At 43.6% G+C, this 22314-nt stretch overlaps 2 protein-coding genes across 4 annotated transcripts in view; both read left to right on the forward strand.

Annotated features, from left to right (window-relative positions):
- The window catches only part of LOC139473980 (protein mono-ADP-ribosyltransferase PARP14-like), a 31388-nt gene extending 15070 nt beyond the window's left edge, over positions 1-16318 (forward strand). For all 3 annotated transcript variants that reach the window (XM_071256843.1, XM_071256846.1, XM_071256845.1), the window contains 14 exons: positions 282-515; positions 829-1050; positions 1472-1598; positions 2454-2564; positions 4345-4410; positions 5059-5238; positions 6044-6241; positions 6573-6775; positions 7577-7963; positions 8804-8979; positions 9169-9225; positions 10636-10757; positions 13641-13777; positions 14639-16318. In XM_071256843.1, coding sequence (XP_071112944.1) covers positions 282-515; positions 829-1050; positions 1472-1598; positions 2454-2564; positions 4345-4410; positions 5059-5238; positions 6044-6241; positions 6573-6775; positions 7577-7963; positions 8804-8979; positions 9169-9225; positions 10636-10757; positions 13641-13777; positions 14639-14803 — 2385 coding nt within the window. In that variant the 3' untranslated portion in view covers positions 14804-16318. The remainder of the gene's footprint in view (positions 1-281; positions 516-828; positions 1051-1471; positions 1599-2453; positions 2565-4344; positions 4411-5058; positions 5239-6043; positions 6242-6572; positions 6776-7576; positions 7964-8803; positions 8980-9168; positions 9226-10635; positions 10758-13640; positions 13778-14638) is intronic.
- A 1175-nt stretch (positions 16319-17493) lies between these two features.
- LOC139473983 (ankyrin repeat domain-containing protein 50-like) lies at positions 17494-20350 on the forward strand. The gene is made up of 2 exons (XM_071256850.1): positions 17494-17562; positions 18877-20350. Exon 2 carries the CDS (start codon positions 18896-18898, stop codon positions 20249-20251), a length of 1356 nt encoding a protein of 451 aa, XP_071112951.1. The 5' UTR covers positions 17494-17562; positions 18877-18895; the 3' UTR covers positions 20252-20350.
- Positions 20351-22314: the final 1964 nt, after the last annotated feature.

A 22314-nucleotide genomic window follows, 5' to 3' on the forward strand; every position in this document is an offset into this window, starting at 1 on the left:
CAGAATCTGACGTGCCATGATGGAACCGAAATACTGATAAAAACATAATTAATCCCAGTTACTCAACGTTTCCTGCTAAATAACCTCAAGAAGGGTTTCTAGGTTTATCAAAGTAGCCAACGCAGTGAAGGACAAATACCTGCATTACTTCTTGCTTTCCTCCCACATTATGCTGACACGCCGTGATATAACTGAAATAGTGTTCAAAGCGGCGTTGAACACAACCCACTCAAGAAGGGTTTCTGGTCGTTATCATCTGACGTAGGTGTTAATGGTTTAAGGCTGACGTCCTTGTCAACCCAACTGGGAAGGATCTCAACATGTCCGTGGGTGCTGTATCCAAGTCCCTGCTGCAGGCGGGTGGGAACGCCATACAGACAGCCTGTAAGGAGAAGTATCCCTCGGGAGTGAAAACTGGCAAGGTTGCCATGACAACAGGCGGAGATCTCAAATGTAAGATGATCTTCCATGGGATCCTTCAGGCGTGGAACCATGGAAAAGATGCACCGGATTTGGTGAATATGACACAGATTTATTCCATTTAAGGCCTTTGGCCCACAATACAGAAATATTTACTATTCATGCATACACAATTACATGATTGTATATGGTTGAATGTATACAGTCTTTAAACACGAACTTTGAAGCTTTGTATAAGATATTTGCTTATGGAATTTGAGTACCTTTCTTATTTTCATTAATCAATTCATATAATGTTCACCACTATTTTACGCCCTATGAAATCTGTTTTAGGAGATAATTGAAAGTGATTATTCTCAAGTGTTGATTTTTTTATATCTATATAAATGGATTGTTTCCTTTTTGTAGGTCTTGCAGTGTCTGGTGAAGCGGTGTTTGGAAGAAGCGGATACCAAGGACTACCAGTCTGTGGCCTTCCCAGCTCTTGGTACAGGGAAGTTGGGGTTCCCCGCGGATGTCTCGGCCAGTCTCATGTTCAAGGCTGTTTCCTCGTTCCTGAAGGAACATCCCGGAACATCCGTCCAAGCGATCTACTTCATTGTACATCCCAAAGACACTCCCGTAAAGAAGGTCAGTGTGTTGGGCATTACGTCACTTTGAGATATTGGCATCATGAGTTGGTCATGTCCGGAACCCGTGGGTCAGTATCATGAGAGATAAATGACGACCCTGTGAGCGGTGTGATAATTGTAATTATTCGAAGGTATTTTTATGGGAGTTTGACGCCTGTCCTACTTTTCGAAAACCTGACCAGTTTTGCTAAGGGATCGAATATGTTTCTGTTGTTCAGGGTTTTACTTGTTCCAGATAGCCTTTTTTAAATACCTGGTATCTTTACAGGGTACTGATTGACATACATGGGATTTGCTTTTTCATCGAAATCAAACTTTAAAAAGTAAATATGACTACAAATGTGGTTGTGTTTATTACTATTTTTCCATTTTCCCTCATGCGAGAAAAGATAAATTTTATTTTACCCGCTTAATTTAAGGCATTTGAGGCGGAAAGCAGAAAATCTGACCACGATTGTAGTCCCAGTGAGCACAGGAGGAACGACGGGGCAAGACCACGTGACTCCAGGGCAAATGATCAAGACAGTTCACACAGGCGCTACCCAGGTTAACAATGTCAAATAATATTCTTGTTATGTCAGAGTTTGAAGTCAGTGAGTGATTTGAAAGTAACCCGAGTTAATTAGTGTTATTTGCTAGAGAGTGAGTGGGTATATCAGTTATCTTAGAGTGTGTCATTTCAGTTGGAGGAGAACCAACAGTAAGCCATAGAGATTTACTACTTTGACCAACCAGCAGAGTTTTTTCGAACCCACAGTGGATCCTTGCACAATATCATTAAAATCTTATCTTAGTACTTGCTACGGTTACACATAGACCTAAATTTAAAGATATCCCACAACAGGTCAAGCCAGAACGACCTTTCGAGGTTTACGCCACTAGTTTCAAACAGGCGACTTTCTTTCCAGACCAGCTTTGAAAATTCAAAATTCTATTCAAAATTTGGAAACGAAACAAACGAAAATTCTGGAATGTTGACCATATCACCGAGATTGTATGGCAGTACCTCCCATGGGCTGTAGAAAGTCTCTTCCGTTCCAAATGTCTACCCCATTGAAGGATGACTTGACGGAATCAGTCGTACAGCCCGCACCTGTTAACCTTTCCGAGGTTGCATGATTAGAAAACACATTCCGACTGTCACTTTCCTGATCTGGTAAGCGACTCTCTGGTAAAACATCGTTCTAACGTGACCTGTAATGGGATGGCCTCAGATCTTTGTTCAGCGGGAGCGAGAACTAAGATCTGATGTAAATGATCCGTGCAGGGTTAAGGAACACACGTTTCACAGTGAATGACAGCCAGAAGAATACTTGGCCACTCTTCACCCTGATATTAACAGCACAGAATTGTAAGAGAACAGAACATGGTTTTCAGATAGCTCTAACTTTCTGCTGACAGATACCTTCGCCTTTGGTTCTATGAAGATCAAGATCGTCCAAGGAGATCTGACCAAGGAGAACACGGACTGCATCGTCAGCTGTAGCAGCGAGTCATTTGACCTCAAGCATGGTCAGTGAAACACATTGCATTGGACCCATGAAGATCTGTGTTTGAATAGGCCTTCAGCAACCCATGCTTGTTGTAAGATGCGACTAACGGGATCGGATGGTCAGGCTCGCTGACTTGGTTCAAGCATGTCATCGTATCTCAATTGCATTGATCGATGCTTATGATATCAATCACTGAATTTTCTGGCCCAGATTCGATTATTTACAGATATAGCTGGAATATTGCTGAGTGCGGCGTTTAACAAACAAAAACAAATTGCATCTGTTACACATTCAGGTGTACTGTAATGATCACGTGTCATTGCTAGAGCGAGACTGTAGGTTTCAGGATATCATCGTAGCAGACTAGCGATGGTGTAATGCTAAATGAATTGAACAAAGACTGATATTTTTCTCATTACAGCACTAATCGTTTTCACGCTAACAGTGTTATGTTACACAAAGGTTCCACATTGACAGTGTTATGTTACACAAAGTGTCCACATTGATAGTGTTATGTTACACAAAGTTTCCACATTGAAAGTGTTATATTACACAAAGTTTCTACATTGACAGTGTTATGTTACACAAAGATTCCACATTGATGGTGTTATGTTACACATTCAGGTGTCCACATTGACAGTGTTATGTTACACAAAGTGTCCACATTGATAGTGTTATGTTACACAGAGTTTCCACATTGACAGTGTAATGTTACATGACGTTTCATATTGACAGTGTTATGTTACATAAAGTTTCCACATTGACATTGTTATGTTACACAAAGTTTCACATTGACAGTGTTATGTTACACAAAGTTTCCACATTGACAGTGTTATGTTACACAAAGTTTCCACATTGATGGTGTTATGTTGCACAAAGTTTCCACATTGACAGTGTTATGTTACACATTCAGGTGTCCACATTGACAGTGTTATGTTACACAAAGTGTCCACATTGATAGTGTTATGTTACACAGAGTTTCCACATTGACAGTGTAATGTTACATGACGTTTCATATTGACAGTGTTATGTTACATAAAGTTTCCACATTGACATTGTTATGTTACACAAAGTTTCACATTGACAGTGTTATGTTACACAAAGTTTTCACATTGACAGTGTTATGTTACATGAAGTGTCCACATTGACAGTGTTATGTTACACAAAGTTTCTTATTGACAGTGTTATGTTACACAAAGTTTTCACATTGACAGTGTTATGTTACTCAAAGTTTCCACATTGATGGTGTTATGTTACACAAAGTTTCCACATTACTGGTGTTATGTTACACAAAGTTTCACATTGACAGTGTTATGTTACACAAAGTTTCTACATTGACAGTGTTATGTTACACAAAGATTCCACATTGATGGTGTTATGTTACACAAAGTTTCCACATTGATAGTGTTATGTTACATAAAGTTTCACATTGACAATGTTATGTTACACAAAGTTTCACATTGACAGTGTTATGTTACACAAAGTTTCACATTGACATTGTTATGTTACACAAAGTTTCCACATTGATGGTGTTATGTTTCACAAAATTTCCACATTGACAGTTTCAATGTACTACACTATCGGACAATCCAATAATGGACTCTTTTTTGGAACTGATACAATGAAGATTTATTTTCATTATGGTGTTGTTTTGTCGCTTTTCTTATTACTATTATTATCTTCACCATTACTGGACAATGTATTTCGTTATCTCGTGTGTCACATACCACTCTGTAGAACGTCTAGTATTAATACCTCTGACTGGTTACCCTTCCATAACCCTTCCGTGTTCCCCTCAGGCGCTGTTTCCAAGGCTCTCTTGTCTGCAGCAGGGCCCGAGCTTCAAGTGGAGTGTACTTCCAGAAGTAAGGAAAATGAATGACAGTTCACCTCACCAGTACCGAAGTCCACGGGGCCTCACGGCATAACTTATGCCGTCGTCAAAAAAGACGATTCGCCCGTCGTTGAAAATTGAAAAATTGAAAAACTTACAGGCTTACAAGGCAGAGGAGAATTGTCGAAATTTATCGAATTTTTTCCCCCGAAAATCCTTGAAAAAAATAATTCTGCTTCAGATTGTTGAAAAAAAGAAATTCCCTCCCACAGATTCGAAATTTCCTCCCACAGATTCTATTGTTGCAAGATGTTTGACAAATACCAAACGGGTAATGTTCGAATTTCATAGTAAGCATCCCTCCCATATTTTTTCGGGTGAAGATTTGACTTGCCTCTGCATGTGTTTATAACGGGCGCCACCGGTGGGGCACGATGGTTGAATTGACAAAACGTTTATAGTTTGACCAATTGCGTTCTCCTGTAATCCTAACAGTTCCGTTCATGATACAGACAGTATCAACTCGTGAATAGGAATTTGGGAATCATTTGGTATGTTCATATTTGTATAGCGAAGTGCTTCCTTTTGACCCATTGACAAGTTCACGTATCCAAGAAAAAAAACAACTAATATAAATTTGTTTCATGTGACCAAAGTGTAATCTGGCTTTGTCTTACAGAGGACGAGCTGTCCTCGCCAGGTCTGGTCCTCACCCAGGGGTACAAGCTACACTGCAAGCATGTCCTTCACCTGAAGGTCCAGACGTCGGCGTGGGGGTGGGGTTCCACCCTCCTGGAGTGTCTCAAGAGAGCGGAAGGAGAAGGTTTGACGTCACTGTCCATGCCAGCTCTTGGCACAGGTTTGTTTGTTTGTTGTTTAACGCCGCACTCAGCAATATGCCAGCTATATGATGGCGGTCTGTAAATAATCGAGTCTGGACCAGACAATCCAGTAATTGACACCATAAGCATCGATTCACGCAATTGGGATACGATGACATGTATCAACCAAGTCAACGAGCCTGACCACCCGATCCCTTTAGTAGCCTCTTACGACAAGCATTGTCGCCTTTTACGGCAAGCATGGGTTCTCCCCCCGATCTCCAAAGAATTCTTGGCACAGGTAAACACAATGTGACGTTAACACCATCTTTAGTTCAATAACCATACGTAAAATTGTCTCTGACGTCTCTTGTCAATTATAATTACACCGGAAATAGGCTTCATACATTGTACTTATGTCGGGAATCGAACCCGGGTCTTCGGCGTAACGAGCGAACGCTTTAACCACTAGGCTACCCGACCGCCCCTTATACGTTTTAGTGGTCGAAGAATATTAATTTGCCAAACAGAATTTTACCATGACATTGAAGAATATTCGATTTTGATTGGTTAAAGAGAGGTGTCCTTTTTCCTACTGAAGCCTCTTTTAGCCTTTTCACACAACACCCGTGCGTATGAATACATCGATAGCATCCATATCGATCCATAAAAAAACGTTTCGTATTCACGTAAAAGAACGTCAAAGCATTGAATGATTAAAATTCTCTCAGTTCCCCATACGTTGGTGTATGTAATTGGACGTTATCAGTGTGGGTCAGGAAACCCGGGTATTAGACACAGAGATGTGGTACAGCTTGGCAAATGCTTCTGCTTTGTGAACAGGAGGTCAGAAGATAGCCCCGGGCAAGATGGCGTCGTCCCTGCTCTATGCCGTGAAGAAGTTTGCAGACACGCACAGTCAGCCAACGCTCCAGAATGTCCGAGTGGTCATCTTCCAGTCGCCTATGGTCATCACGTACCGAGCCGTGTTTGCCGGAAAACAGCCGGGGACGGACGCGCCGCACGAGCGCAAGAAGAGAGGTAATAAAATATAAAATCTGTACTTTACATCCGGCGTCATAGATACAAATGTATTAGCTATGTCATAGAACCACCATTTGACAGGATGGTTTCAAATACAATAGATGCAACCCTCCCCGACCCCACATCCCCTACCCCAACCCCAACCCCACCCCCAACAGCTATTAGTGGTCCACCCAAATCATACCCTGGCGGCTAAGGACCCTTTTGGGGTCAGCTTGATCTAAATTTGATCTAAATGGTTGGTCACCACATCGATGTTATTTTTATTTGTCAACAAAATGTGTGTGGATAACCAAAGATGTTGATAACAGACTACTTGCTCCCGCAGACGACAGATCAGGCCCGCGCCACCATGGTGCCTTTCATGGGACGAAAGCAGAAGACAAGATCGTTTTGTGTATCTACTCCGACATCTGGACGAACATCACCGCAGCTAGAGATCGACTGAAGGAAGTCTGTGCAGACGAGTTTCAAACAAAAACTATCGGTCACAAATGGGCTAGCAAAATTGAGAAGTTGGATGATGAAGAGGTAAATAGTTGACAACAGGACATATTGTTTCAAAGATGGCGTCATACGACTCCTGCTCAGTTGTTTGATCAAGGTTACAACATTCAAGGCCTCAGTAAAGCTCTCAAAAAGTTTTATGTTGGACATGTGTGGGACGTTTCTAAATTTGACGCATCTGTGACAAAAGTAATGTCCGCTGCAATTCCCTATTATGACTTGTACCATATGTTCCCATGTTTTTTTTATGTGAACAATTGACATGCCTTTGCATGTGTTTGTGACGGATGCTACCGGTGGGGCAGGATAAGCTCACCCTTTCTCAAACACCTGGTATCATTACTTTTAGAGAAGAGATTCATAAAAACGGAGTATGTTATTATTGAGAAGTTGTGACTCCTCGTTTCTTCATCGCGGTTGATTAAAATGTATTTAATACGGAAAACGGATTAGGTATAGCAAACTTGTCTTGGTCAATATGCGACCCACACATTAGACTCTGTTCAGACGGGATGAGTTGGATCTTAGCAGCAGTTACTTCCCTTGTTCAGTGTTCAACTTAATCATTAGTTATTAAGATAACCATGCACCCACCCATCGTAACAAATGAATAGGATTGTAAAGAATAGAAAAATTCAAGCTGGTCATGTGATGTCAATTATAGATATGCCGTCTTATCCAGAGTATGAAGGTTGTATATATGTTATATCCGGGGCTGAGTATTAACGTCAACGTCTCCTTCACCCACCGAGGCTTTACAACTGGGATCGTCGACACATCCGGAGTCGACTGCAGTGGTTGATCATGATACTTCTATTGTTGCAGATATCCCGTCTGGCGAGCATGGCAGGGAAACAAAATGTCGCCATTGCCCACAAGGGACCTTCACTACACATCACTGGCAGGGTCAGGAACGTGGCCGAGGTCCATGAGAAGATCGTGGAACTGTTTCAGACAGAGGCTACAGGTGCCCACTTGAAGGAAGAGGCTAAGCTGGTGGCGAACCTGGTGGAGTGGATGTATGTGGCGGGCGGCAAGTCCAGGCCTTTCACACCTGGACTCAACTGTTGTTTAGAGAAGGCATATAAGGCCAAGGAGAAGAGTTTGGAAATAAAAGATGCCAGAGGGAGAACCTATTCTGTGGATTTCCAGAAGATGACAGAAATGCCCAAAGCTGGTGGAAAACCGATAAAGATTGAACGTCTTGAGAAGGTAAGTGGTATGAATCAGTGATGGAGGCTGCATGTGCTGAATGCCGTGTCTGTATAACTGCCATGCTAGTACGAACCATTGAAACTTAAACGTCACCATAATATGGATCTTCTACAATATATGAGTGGATACTTGTTGCTTGAAAGCTATTGGTAATATACAGTGATATCGCACCTCCAATTAATTTGCCGCGATATCATACCTCTAACTAATATAGTGATAACGCACCTCTAATTAATAGTAAAAGTTATTTTACCTAATATGACACTGTATACGGCAACTAAAGACACCATAACGAATTTATTATGCCGAAAAGTTTACACTCTCTGGTATCAATATCGCACGTGTCATGTCATAATGGAAAACTTGACAATTACAACCGTACGTTGACATTAAGGGTCAAAGGGAGACGACTCTTTAAACCTTAGAGGCCATACCTTGTTGACAATTTTAACTATAATCTTTAAGAATAAAGTCACGAACGTCATCGAAATGCAGACCAATCTCCTTGCACATCTCAATTCATGATAGTAAAACAGTGTCAACTAACGGGTTTCGGTACCAGAATTTCCATGTAAAATATGTTAGGTGGGTGTTGGAAAATCCAAGATGGCTGTTACTGACGGTATACGGTCTCAAATGTAGGTCAGCACAACCATCTTGGATTTTCACTGACGATTTACGGGCTCATGTGGGGTTAGTAGTTCTGCTCTCTGATCGGTCAATCTCACTTTGAGGCATAATAAACGGTCATATTGTACCTCTACGTGATATACTGTCATATTGTACCCCTACATAATATAAGGGAGTAATAGTGTACCTTTACGGTGATGGTCGCAGGCAATACGCGGAGGTTTGTCCAAGATGGTGAAGGGGGAGAAGGAGGCCATGTCAGGAACCAAGACCAGTTACTTCTCCCTGAAACCAGAACGCACCTTCAAAGGCAATGCCGAGGACCTTCACTTCCGGACAGCCGAGTCCCAGTTCTACAGACTACTGGGAACATCAGGGTCAAAGTGAGAACGCATTTTTCATTTGGTGTTTCTTTATTTCAAATACTGTCTAAACAACATACCTATTTGTGTCTAAAGCCAAAGACATGGAGGTTGAGTTCAGAATGAAAAAGATATCAGTATTGTCGTACTGAAAACGAAGGGTTGTAGAACAATATATTCCATGTGTCACGTGTTTCCGCTCTCTTCCAGGTACTGCGTTACCAAGGTGGACTATGTGGTCAACCCACCTCTCATCAAGAAATTCAGGTAGAACATATTAGATGTCATTTCTGCTGGTGATACACGGTGCGTCAGCAAGCCAGTCCTGGTATAACCAATGATAGTTAGTGAGTGAGTGAGTGAGTGAGTGAGTGAGTGAGTGAGTGAGTGAGTGAGTTGGGTTTACCGCCGCTTTTAACAGTTTTCCAGTTATATCACGAGGGAAGCCCTAAGTGATACAGGTCCCAGACGTTTACCACCACGAGCACTGGTATGGTGCTGACAAACCTAGAAACATAATCGGGGCGAACCGGGATTCGAATGCACAATCATAGGTTTCTGGCGTGCCCATGGGACGCAACACTGCACAACGAATTGCGGCGCCTTAGACGACTGGGCCACCCGTGCCACCTATAACCAATAATAACCTTTAAAGTATCTTCTTGTCCCCAACAACATGCAGAGAAAGATTAAATGTGCTTTTATCATTAGTTAGCCTTCTTCAATAGGTTAATCGCCACCAACATAACATGTTCTGTTTATATACAAATTGATGAAGTCGGCTAAAATAGTGGATAAATGTCATCCCTGCCACAGGTAAATAAAAGCAAGAGGTGTTGTTGATGCTGTTTTCGAATTAAATTAAGTTATCTTTTAAATTGTCTAACCTGTCATTCACGTCGAAGCTACAGGCTGTAGTGAGAGTTTAATCGAGATACCTGATACCAGTGCCCTGAGGGGGACTGTGTGATTTTGAAATAGTGCTAAGATTTGGGTGCATACCGTCTTCACTACTTCACGGATCTGTATAGACAGTACCTTCATCACCGTGGATGTTTACGGCCACAGTGTAGTATTGTAGTGACACGTGTCCTTTGTTGTAGTGAGTGTGTGAGTAAGTTGGGTTTAACGCCGCTTTTTAACAGTATTCCAGTTACATTGCGGCGTGTCAGCTTAATGTGGGAGGAAAGCCCGAAGTGATGCTGGTCTCATATGTTTACCACTTCGGTGAAACCCACGCGCACGGGTATGGTCCTGACAAACCTTGAAACATAATCGGGGAGAACCGGGATTCGAACCCACCATCACCCACAAGTTCGTACAAACCAAACCATGCCTGCCACTAAAACAATGTGTAGACCAGACAGACATGAGGCAAGGTCACATGTTACACATGCTGTTGAGCAAGAAACAGTGTCATTTTTGCGATGTAAGATGATCTCTCATTGGTCAGAACTGTCTCTGGTTTCACGCTCGCTGGAACCAGGCCTGTATTTGACTCATTGGTTAAGAATAGCGACTATACCACCTGGCGGTCGTATTTATTCACGTATGTTGGAAGAGTATAATGTATCCGAACCCATGAAGTGCTACTTTATCGCTTTTTCATATATATTGTGGTGTAGCTGAGTTTCTTTCACTATCGCTTCATCAATCAGATACAAATCCATGTTACAGGACAGCGCACGCGGCCATGAAAGCAAAACGCGGCCCTGACAAGGCCGAGCCAGTGTTAGCTTTCCACGGGACAAACGAGGCAACAATTGGAAAGATTTGTGAAGGTGGCTTTAAGAAACCAGGTCAGTAAAATTGTACTGAAACTGAATCGCGCTTTACCCATATCACACACGCAACCTGTTCCAATCAGGCACAACCCTCGGGATCGTTGAAGATCTTGGTCTGAACAGACCTTCAGCAACCGATGCTTCCCGTATGCTCGTCGTAAGAGGCGACTCTCGGGATCAGGTGGTCAGGCTCGCTGACTTGGTTGATGCGTGTCAGCGTATCCCAATTGCGTGGATCGATGCTCATGATACAATTACTGGATTTCTGCTCCAGATTCGATTACTTACAGACCGCCGTTATTTAGCTGGAATATTGCTGAGTTCGGCGTTGAACAACAAACAAACAAACAAAAAATCGACGAAAGGATGATCATCCTGAAACGACATCCTCGTCAAAGATGCCTCCTCCATGGGGAGGATGCATGCAGGGCACCACGCCCACCCTTTCAGGTCAGATGAAATTGAGGAGATGTGACATGGGGTTTAACGTCGCGTCCAAGATTACTTATATTTCGTGTGTGTGTCTGCGTGCGTGCGTGCGTGCGTGGCTGCTTGCACTAGTCCGGACTGAGATACCTTGCCGCAGTTTATCATGAATACCCCACTCAGACATAGTATATTGACTCCGGGCCGACCAGTCCTTGTTTAAGTTCTTAATGTCGAGCGCCAGGCAGGGTAACAACAAGTACCATCCTTTTAACGTCTTTTGGTATGGCGCGGCCGAGGATCGAACCCCTAGACCTTCAGCTCTCCGAGTGGACGCTCTACCACTAGACCACAGATGCGGCCCGATCCCCCCTTTAAAGCATACTAATCATGTTGACGTGTAAAACCGCAAATCTTTTATCGAATTATGTATTGTATTTAAAGGGCATCCCCCTTCGCGAAAAGCAGTATCCGTGTTTGGGCTGGCTGACCTAGTTCGGGAACCTGACGGGAGTTTGCTGACGATTAGATCCTTCTGTGTTCCGGATGATCGCGGAAGTAGTGCCCTTGACGTCTGCGTTCCGGATTGGCAGATTCCTGATCGGCTTCTAAATTACATTTTCCCGCGGCAAGGGAGTTAACTTACTATAAGAGTACAGTTTCCACCCTTGCCGAATTAGACTGAATTATATTTTGGCTGGAATAACCAGTCTCTGCAGAGTCCAATCAAAATCGTGTGACAAAATCCTTGTCCGATTCGTAAACAGCCGTGCAGATTTCAGTCGATTGCGAGATTTGCAAAGTATATGTACCGCCAAAGCGGCGTCGACAGATATTTCCCAAATCGTTTCATGTTTGTAATCGAGGTGCTGACCCGATTTAATGCACTTCGCGATGTAAGACCTGTTTTATCGCAATATAGATATTGATTATCGATCAGATCGTCTTCATTTGGCGCCGCCATTTTTTTAAGCAAATGCAAGAGATATGAGAGGTGGGATATGATTGGTCAATAGGAGGGCCACAAAAGGACATAACTCCAACGGTGTCAGTTAACTCCCTTGCCTGAGGTAGATGCAAAAATATATATCACTCTTTGTGCACTCCTTGTTCTTCATTTAGATGATGAACCCTGTTTTTGTCATAACCTAGTTTTTTTCTTCCATCTGATTTTAATGGTTTAGATCTACAGATAGCTTTAATGTGTCCAGATTTGCCACATTTGTAACATTCAGTGTCTTTGAACCAGCAGTCATTAGCATGATGGTTTGTCTTGGAGCAGTGACTACAGCGTGGATATGTGTGACGCTTGTCATGCTTATCTCTGTGGAAAGTTTCTTCTTTACTGATAACTTGTTTACTTCTGATGTTACCTTGTTGTGTAATTCTTGAATGTCTTTGGTAACTGTCTCAAGGGAAACTGAAATCTTCAATGCTTTTTCCAGTGTCAATGAATCTTCTGACAAAAGTCTCTTTTGTAAAGAATCCGATCTGAGATCACAAACTAACTGATCACGTTATTGGTAATTCAGATTTGTCCCAAAATCACAATGTTCACTCAACTCACGAAGTGTAGCAACATATTCGGCGATAGTTCCACTTGTTAATTGGCGCCGGTTTCTAAATCTATGTCTCTGAGAAATTACATCAGGTCTCGGACTGTAGTGTTCCTTTAAAACATTCGTCAATTCCTCCAAAGATTTATCTGCCGGTTTCGCCGGTGATACAAGACTTCTGAGTAAAGTATAAGTTCTGTTTCCAACTACAGCCAGAAATGAACTCACAAGTAAGTTTTCCTCAACTGCATTCGCCTTCAAATACACATCCATGCGTTCAGCATACACATCCCATGTGCCGTTCGCTTCGTCAAACGCTTCAATGTTTCCAATGGCTGCCATTATAGCTAAACGTTCGTTTGTCACTAGTGGCGTGAACAAAAACAATCCTCGTCGCCAAATTGTTACGTTTACACTGGCGTATACATTTAGTTTTCAATAACCTACCCAAATCAATGGCGAGTGAAATACTTTGCGGTCTTTCATTACATAACGATCTCACGCACAAGAGAGCAAACAAGGGAGGTAATTCTATTGGTACTGATAAAGTAGTACTGGTCATGGTATTATATCTTTTATACATACACAACACAGTGCATGCTTTATTGTTGAGTTTGATTGTTTGTTGTTTAACGCCGCACTCAGCAATATTCCAGCTATATGACGGCGGTCTGTAAATAAACGAGTCTGGACCAGACAATCCAGTCATTGACACCATGAATATAGATTCACCCAAATGGGATACGATGACATGCATCAACCAAGTCAGCGAGCCTGACCACCCGATCCCGTTAGTCGCCTCTTACGACAAGCATTGTCGCCTTTAAGACAAGCATGGATTGCTGAAAACATATTCTACCCTACAGTATAGATGCATTTCCATTTCCAAAACTAACATCTCATTCCTCACGTGTAGGTGACCCAGGGTTTGCCGCGAAGACTGACGCCGGCTATTACGGGAGCGGAGTTTACTTCAGCGAATATCCCGAGTATTCCATGGGCTACATCGCTGGAGCTCAGAAAATTCTTCTGTCTCAAGTCATCCTTGGCGAGGTTGGTTGTGCTTCTGTCGTTCTACTCATCAATATCCCGTAAGAACTTACGAGTCGTGAGGGAATACTGATTCTTGAGATAATGCTGATCCAGATCGATCAGTTGCTATCGCCTTATAATAAACGGCACGATGAGTGAGTTTTCACTGAGGCACTGTTTTTCTTCAAAACCTCTGATAATATCACTTTCATTATTGCATAATATGTTTTCTTTGTCCTTCAAAAAATGGTCACATTTCGGATACACTGACTGTGATACCGTAGCAGCAGTATGTGTCTGTACTGTCTGTGTTTACATTGTACAATGGCCGACAGTTCTTGAAGAATAACGTCTTGGAACACGTAATAACGAGCTGTTGAGCACAAGACTTTGTTCATGCAAACGTTTACATGTTTGGATGTCCTGACAACACTGTATGTATACGTTCGGTTAAAACGTGTCGAAAAGATTTTGTAAAAAGTCTTTCCGTAAAGATTTTAAAATGTTGGACAAAGGTAAGTTTCTGAAGAGAAATATATAATTACAGTACTGGGGGGGGGGGGGGGAGGAGAGCCTGATTTACAACTCTTGCAAGTGTAAAAAAAAGCTAGCTGCTAAAACTGTCAACATTTCTGATAACCTTCACAGAAGTCGTTCAAATTTGTTAGTAAATTTAACATTTGGGAATTCCAGTTGACCAACTTGGTCCTTGCTTTTGTTCGTTGTTATTATGTCATGAAAGAGAGTCAGTTTCAAGGTCAAAGATGAAAGACAGATAACGATACCCTTCATAATGTAGCTGGGGTGTTGGCAATAATAGCGACAACCAGACCCGGCCGATTACATACTTACGTTTATGACTTTGTTCACAACATTCTTCAGGTTTTCCACTGCAAGGGGCTGATGAACGGCGCACCTCTCCAGTCAGGGTACGACTGTCACACCTCGCCAGACGGAAAGGAGCTCATCATTTTCGACACCGCCTGCATACTTCCTTGCTACATCGTTCACTACGGCCCGTCACAGGGAGTTTTCAAATACGCCTAGACACCACCCGTCCCTTGCTACATCGTTCACTACGACGCGTCACAGGGACGGACTGTTCACACACACCGAGACACTGCAATACTAAATGTGATGATTGAAATGTGCGAAATATTAGAATAATGAGACGGGGTGTTTATGTAGATACAAGTTGCCATCTCCAAATACTTTTGAAGCAAATAGTGCTTTTTGGAATTGTTGGAATTCTTGACTTGTTGTTCTGATAAACTTTATGTATGCTTCCCTTAGATGTGTTATATACCCGGTGCTTATATCGTATCATGTGGGTGAGTCTCGACACGCGGACACAGGAGAGTTAGAGAGTGCGCCATTCCCCTTCTTGCAGCGCTCTCACAGAACATGTACTACACACGGATGCTTAGCTTTATGACAACATCATTTTTTTAATACTAGTATACTGATTGAATTTAATAAGGGAACGCTTAGTTTTAGAGACAGTAAAGCTTATTTCCCTATATGTTTCATTGTTCCCTTACTACTTTCCATCTGTATATATTTACATAATATAGTTGTTTACTAAGGACTCTCCAGTACGAAGGGAAGTGAGGTAGAATTGTTTGTCCCTGATATAACAATGACGTATGATGTGTAAACAAACCCGTCTTTCATTTGTCGAGAATCGTTTCGCAAAAACCTGTAACCGAAGAGGCAAGGGAGTTAACTGACTTTGAAAAGTCCAGTGAAAACTGGATTATGTAAACAAGAAACCAACAAAACGTTAAAGCGGGTTATTTACACATCACACATTGCTGATTATATTTCATTGATCATGAATTATTCTGTTATTTAAAACTGCAGTTATCTAAAATAACTTATTGTTTCAATATGTTTCCAAACTGCACGGGACCCGTGAAGATACGGGGTAGAATAGGTATTCAGCAACCCATGCTTGCCGTAAAAGGCGACTATGCTTGTCGTAAGAGGCGACTGACGGGATTGGGTGGTCAGGCTCGCTGACTTGGTTGATGCATGTCATCGATGCTCATGATGTCAATAACTGGATTGTCTGGTCCAGACTCGATTATTTTACAGACCGCCGTCATATAGCTGGAATATTGCTGAGTGCGAAAGAACAAACAAACAAACAATCAATCAATCATCAACCAAACTGCACCATCCCCAGCGCTATCTATAAATGTCAATTAAAACCTCCTCATGTCGCCGGATCTTACGTATGCGCATGCACTGACCTTGCCCCACGTTATGGAATATCTGTATCTACAAAATCTGACTGACAAGGTCAACCAAGCAGACGTGCCAAGATCATCGACAGAAGCGGAAAGATTGTACGGCTAGTCATGGCGTCGTCTACGACTGCCGCCTCACCAGCGACTACGTCGACGATGAAGAATCGCCATCAGACTTCCTTCCTGTGTAAGTGACAGAGCGGGTTTCCGCATCGGGAACATTGACCACTCGGTCCCGGTGTGCGTTCTGACATGTGATTATTAACATGTACCCATTTCGCCCGATGTTCCTAATCAACAATAAACATGACTGCTGTCTTTTTAAACTTCACCCCTGAGTTTTGTCTTCCGTCATCACACTGAGAGGGCAAAACGTACGCTCCATTGTCCAATGTCCATGAGTTTGGAACACAGACCAGTCAGTATCTGAGACACGTGACTGGCATGACACACTGATGGCATGGGGTACATAATCACTGCTCGCCATGTGTACTTCCCAATGTTCCCATGTACTTTATCTCACAGACCTTAACCTGTCCTTTGCATGGGGACGTAAAGCATATTACACTCAGTATAATGCTCTTAAACATTCATTTCCCACGTCAGTACATATGCCTGGAATATTAGCGGCCGAAAACTACATTCACTCACTCAAACGGAATTAGAGAAGACGTGCCAAGCGATTTACCCTCGATTATCCAGTGTGTTAGGCTATATCCTACTTTGATTAATATTATTTGAAATGTTATGACAATATAACACACTGGATGATCGAGGCTGGCGGCGTTTTGTTCAAAATGGTGATAGCAACCGATGTCACATAGCTCATACATGCTGGGCGGTCGGTTAGCCTAGTGGTTAAAGCGTTCGCTCGTCACGCCGAAGACCCGGGTTCGATTCCCAACATGGGTACAATGTGTGAAGCCCATTTCTGGTGTCCCTCGCGCTGATAATGCTGGAATATTGCTAAAACAAGCGGCGTAAAACCATACTCACTCACTCATAAAGATGGGTCGGACCGTCTCCGTGGTCTGGTGGTAGAGCGTCCGTCCGGAGAGCGGAAGGTCCGGGGTTCGATCCCCGGCCGCGTCATACCAAAATACGTTAAAAGATGATGCTTGTTGTTCCCATGCCTGGCGGTTGGCATTAAGGGGTTTAACAAGGACTGGTCGTTTCGGAGACAGTATACTGTGTCTGAGTGGGGTATTCATGCACGTCGCTATATAAGTGCAATTATCTTGGACGCTACGTTAAACCCCATTTCACCTTACAACAAATGCTGATCAAACACACATCTCGGTGTGAATGTATTGTATGACGATTGTATTGCTGCATTGGAAGGCGGATGTTTACTCCCAGCCAGGCGGTGAAGGGGTGGCTGTGAAGTAGTTCGCTTGGTTAGTTCATGTCCTCGTACCACCGCCTGCACAGGTGTGAGATAACGGCAGATATCATATAGCGTGTCATAAATTTGGGTCATGGTGACCTCACTGTCGTGCTGAGGAGGTATGTGAAGAAGTTCACCAACTGCACATTCACCGCCATTCTACTGAGGTATGTACCCGACTCGCTTCTCTACACATTCAGTCAGGGTGGGTCAATATTGCGATATTTCAAACACCTATCGTAGAAGTGATATTTGTGTGATTTTGTGATTTTGTACCTGGGCATTGTGATTGTGGAGTGATATCGCGCTCTACTGGTGGCCGACCTCAGCTCGGTCTCGGTAAGCAGATCATGTATTGGGTAAGGGTTGCACCGAACAATTGCTTGTGTACTTTGTCTACATGAGCTCTACATAATATAATAAATGATGTGTTTGGTTCACAAAAACCGTGTTTAGCTCCTTCATTCAGACTAACTGACCCCAACGCCCCTCCCATTCCCACGCCACCCCACCCCAAACCACCCATCCCTACCACCCACCCCAGAATACAAAATGGTCGTTGCATACATTCATATTTTTAGAAATAGCATTTTTTAAAGACATGTATTAGCCTAAATATTGGTTGTAATCACGATGGTGGAATAAATGGTAAAGATTAAATTATAGTGTGTGTTTAAATGCGCTTTTTAAAAGCGGCCATCATAAGCCGTATGTACAGATAAGACACTATCTCTGTAACATGTAGTGACTGTACTGTAAGTGTGTTTGGTTTTAAGCCACTTTAACTAGTGGTTCGGTGATACGAGCACGGGTATGGTGGAAATGTGGGATTCAAACCCAGCATCAAACGATCATGTCCCGCGTATGGGAAGCACCTCACAGCCTATAGCAGCGCGTTAGATGGCTCGGCCACTTGTTCCCTGCAACATACATACATAATTCAAGCTAAGATAATCGGGGTGGATCTTAGATCTGAAATCCCAACCAGCCAAATATGACAACCAAGGGGGATCACTCCTGGCGTGGAGGGTAGCCAAGCGGTTAAAGCGCTCGCACCTCACGCCGAAAGGACCTGGTTAGATTCAATGTGAATCTCATTTCTGGTGAATCCTATTGCTGGAATGTTGCTGAATGTGGCATAAAACCCGACCTACTAACGTTAAACTGCTAGGCCCACGTGTTCGCCTGGTACAGAGGGCAGTTCATGAATTAATTTTACGCCGCTTTTAGCAATATTCCAGCAATATCACGGCGGGGGACACCAGAAATAGGCTTCACACACTGTACCTATGTAGGGAATCGAACCCGGGTCTTCGGCATGACGAGCGAACGCTTTCGCCACTTTGCAACACCACCGCGCCGGCAGCTCAGGAAGTGCTTCAACAAAATAATATGAAGAACAACACCCATGTCTATTTTATCACGAACCGGTTTATGATGTACTATTTACACGATATATAACAGTTGTATTCCCTGGCCAGGTACACTGAGGACGACGTCATGGACGGACACCACATCAATAGGAAACAAGTCATGGACCTCCTTCAGTCAGAACCATTCCACTTCACACTGAAAGAGCTGAATAAACAGGAGGAATTTCTCTTCTGGGCCGTCATGGCGGGGGCAGAGTCCATCGTACGTGAGTGTTTGTCTCAAGAAGCATACAACATCAACAGACGCGTTCATAAACAGAGGACAGCTTTAATGGCGGCAGCGGTAGGCGGAGAGCAGACGACATACAAACTGCTTCTGTCCGAGGGTGCAGACCTTACCTTGACTGACGAGGATGGTAACAACTGTCTTCATCTTGCTGTAGAAGGAGGCAGTGTGCCCATTGTTGAGGATGTGTTGTCTAGAAACATGTTGGACATCAATGCAAGAGGCCATCGTGGCCATACAGCCGCCATGGTTGCAGTTGTAAACAGACATGTAGACGTTTTTGACGTCTTAGTTGCTGCGGGGGCCGACCCCTACATCCAAACAGATAACGGCAATGACTGTTTGTATGCAGCAATAGTTCTAGGACATATGGCCATACTCAAGAAGATGGTTAAACTGACAACTTTTTGCATCAGTCGTACAGATCAGAAGGGCAGGTCCCCAGTGATGGCAGCGGCTCTGCATGGAAGGCAGCAGATATTTGATTATCTGGTACTGGAGGGAGGCGACATCTCCGAGACGGATGAAGATGGGAACGATTGCTTGATTCTGGCAGCAATGGGAGGGTCTGTAGACATTGTCCAACATCTAATATCTATGAGTATATTCCACATAAACAAACAAAATGTGAAAGGAATAAATCCAGTATTGGCCGCAATTAGCGAGGGTCATCAGGACGTGTTCGATCTTCTTCTGTCGTTAGGGGGCGAAGTTCCAGGTAACTGTGACTGTCTCATGAAATCCGTTAAAACAGGAAATATCCACATCATCAAGACGCTCCTCTCCATGAAGGTGTTTGATCTAAACACACGGGACCATCAGGGATGGACTCCGGCCATGATGGCTGCGATGTATGGGTACGTGGACGTTTTCCAGATCCTGACGTCCGAAGGTGCTGACCTCTCCCTGGTAGATGCCGATGGGAACAACTGTCTGATATTGTGCAGCGTCAGTGGCGAGGCGGCGATGGTGCAGCACATTCTATCACTAGATTGTCTGGACATCAACGCTCGTGGGTTCGCGGGCATGACGGCTGTAATGGCTGCCGCTAGTGAAGGAAGAGAGGCTGTGTTTGACCTTCTGGTGAAGGCGGGAGCAGACCTGTCTCTCCTGGACGACGACGGTAACAACTGCCTGACGCTCTCTCACATGGGAGGGGATGCATCTATAGAAAAGTCCCTGATGTCCATGGACTGAATAATGTACGGACAGACAGGAGTGATGGCCGCCGTCATGTCACGTGCCCGGGGAACTGATGTGGAGGCCGAAGCTTGGTGCGTGTGTAGCCGAGTGCGGCATTTTTCTGAAATCTCTCTCTCTCTCCCTTTCTTTCTCTCACGCTCTCTTTCCCTTTCTCTCTCTCTCCCTCTCTCACGCTCTCTCTCTCTCTCCCTCTCTCTTTCACGCTTTCTATCCCTTTCTCTCTCTCTCTCTCCTCCCCCCCCCCCCCCCCCCCCCCCCCTCCCTCCTCTCAGAAGTGCTGAAAGATGTTTACAATTTTGTTGAAACCAACAAGCGATGTTATGGTGCTGACTTGTGCAGATTGATGTGGGATCCCTGTTAACACAGGAGCACTCCTGCTACCGGGTATTACAGGAAGCCATGCAGACAGCGCCATCTGTAGTTTGGAAACGCAAGATGTGTACAGCAAACTGAGTCAGGTTCAACAGGGATGTCTGCTTTCAAGAAGTACAAATGTATTGCTGCTTTTCGCGAACATCCCTGATATTCATTGATCCATTCACATTATGTTCATTACTCTTTGCCTTTATCTGTTTTTTCTGGCGTTGACGTTTTATATTCTATTGCTTCATCTCTGCGTGATTGATCATAATGAGAGCCATCGAATTTGTAAGAGATTATTAAGACCTTGTTTTGTGTTGATATGCGTGTCAGAGTATTCGTGAGTAAAATTGTAATTTCATTGGAATATTTCCAACATAACGTCAGTGCGCTGGTGTGTAGTCAGTACGCTTTCTGACTGAATGTATGTAAACCCACATCACACATCGCTCCAGAATATGTGTGAGCGAGTATGGTGTTACGCCGCTTTTAGCAATATTCCAGCAATATCACGTCGGGGGACACCAGAAATCGGCTTCACAAGTTGTACCCTTTTGGGGAATCGAACCCGGGTCTTCGGCGTGACGAGTGAAAGCTTTAACCACTAGACTACCCCACCGCACCCAGAATATATATACTAAGACATCACCCGCGCTGTGCGAGGACGCATGGTTCAGTTCATCAGTTTGTTTAACGCCGCACTCAGTAATATTCTAGCTATATGTCGGCGGTGTCTAAATAATCGAGACTGGACAATCCAGTGATTGATATTATGAGCAATGGCCCACGCAGCCGGTGCACGATGACACGCCAGTCCAACCTCGCCCGCCACGCCAGAGGCAGGTGGTATCAGCGTGGCGCATGCATGTGTAGGTCAAGTAGACATCGTCCTTGAACGTTGAAGAATCGTGCATAATAACATTGTATGTTTATTTAGCTATCAAGGTTATGATGCATCAGTAAAAGAAACATCACTGCATGGCGGGGCCACCCGTGAAGATCGGGGTCAGAATAGCCCTCCTCAACCCATGCTTGCCGTTAAAGGCGACTATGCTTGACGTAAGAGGCGACTAACGGGATCGGGTGGTCAGGCTCGCTGACTTGGTTGATGCATGTCATCGTATCCCAATTCCTTGGATCAATGCTCACGATGCCAATCACTGGATTGTCTGCTCCAGACTCGATTATTTACAGACCACCGTCGTCTATCTGTAACATTGCTGAGTGCGGCGTTAAACAACAAACAAACAAACAAACAAACATTGCGGGGAAGGAAAGAAATGACGTCATTTACTGGTGATGTCACAAAGGTTATGATTAGTCAGAATAACAAAATGTGACTCCCTTAAAGATGGGGCGACGTTACAAACACCACAGTCACATTTCCCCAGCTTAAGATGAAACGGGATAACAGATATATTCAACATCTAATGTTATTGTGATAAAAACAATCCATAAAATCCATATTAATAATTGTTGGAATGACCTGTGGTATGTTCTGGAAAAAATCCAATGTCCTTATGCAGTACAGGTGTATTTGAATTTTCGGTATTACCGACACAGGGAAAGGCTTCGTTGCTATGGGGATATGCCTCGTCTATCGCTGATATTCCCGGTAAGGTTATAGGTCCCCAGCAACCTGTACTGGCCGTGAGAGGTGACTATATGGATCGGGGGGTCAGGTGCGGTGACTGAGT

Source organism: Haliotis cracherodii, unplaced genomic scaffold, assembly GCF_022045235.1.
Source record: "Haliotis cracherodii isolate W230 unplaced genomic scaffold, xgHalCrac1.p SCAF_3, whole genome shotgun sequence".
Taxonomy (NCBI): domain Eukaryota; kingdom Metazoa; phylum Mollusca; class Gastropoda; order Lepetellida; family Haliotidae; genus Haliotis; species Haliotis cracherodii.

What these genes read in the sequence shown, in the direction of transcription:
- LOC139473983 (XM_071256850.1), top strand. Translation starts at nt 18,896, where the DNA reads ATGGACGGACACCACATCAATAGGAAACAAGTCATGGACCTCCTTCAG.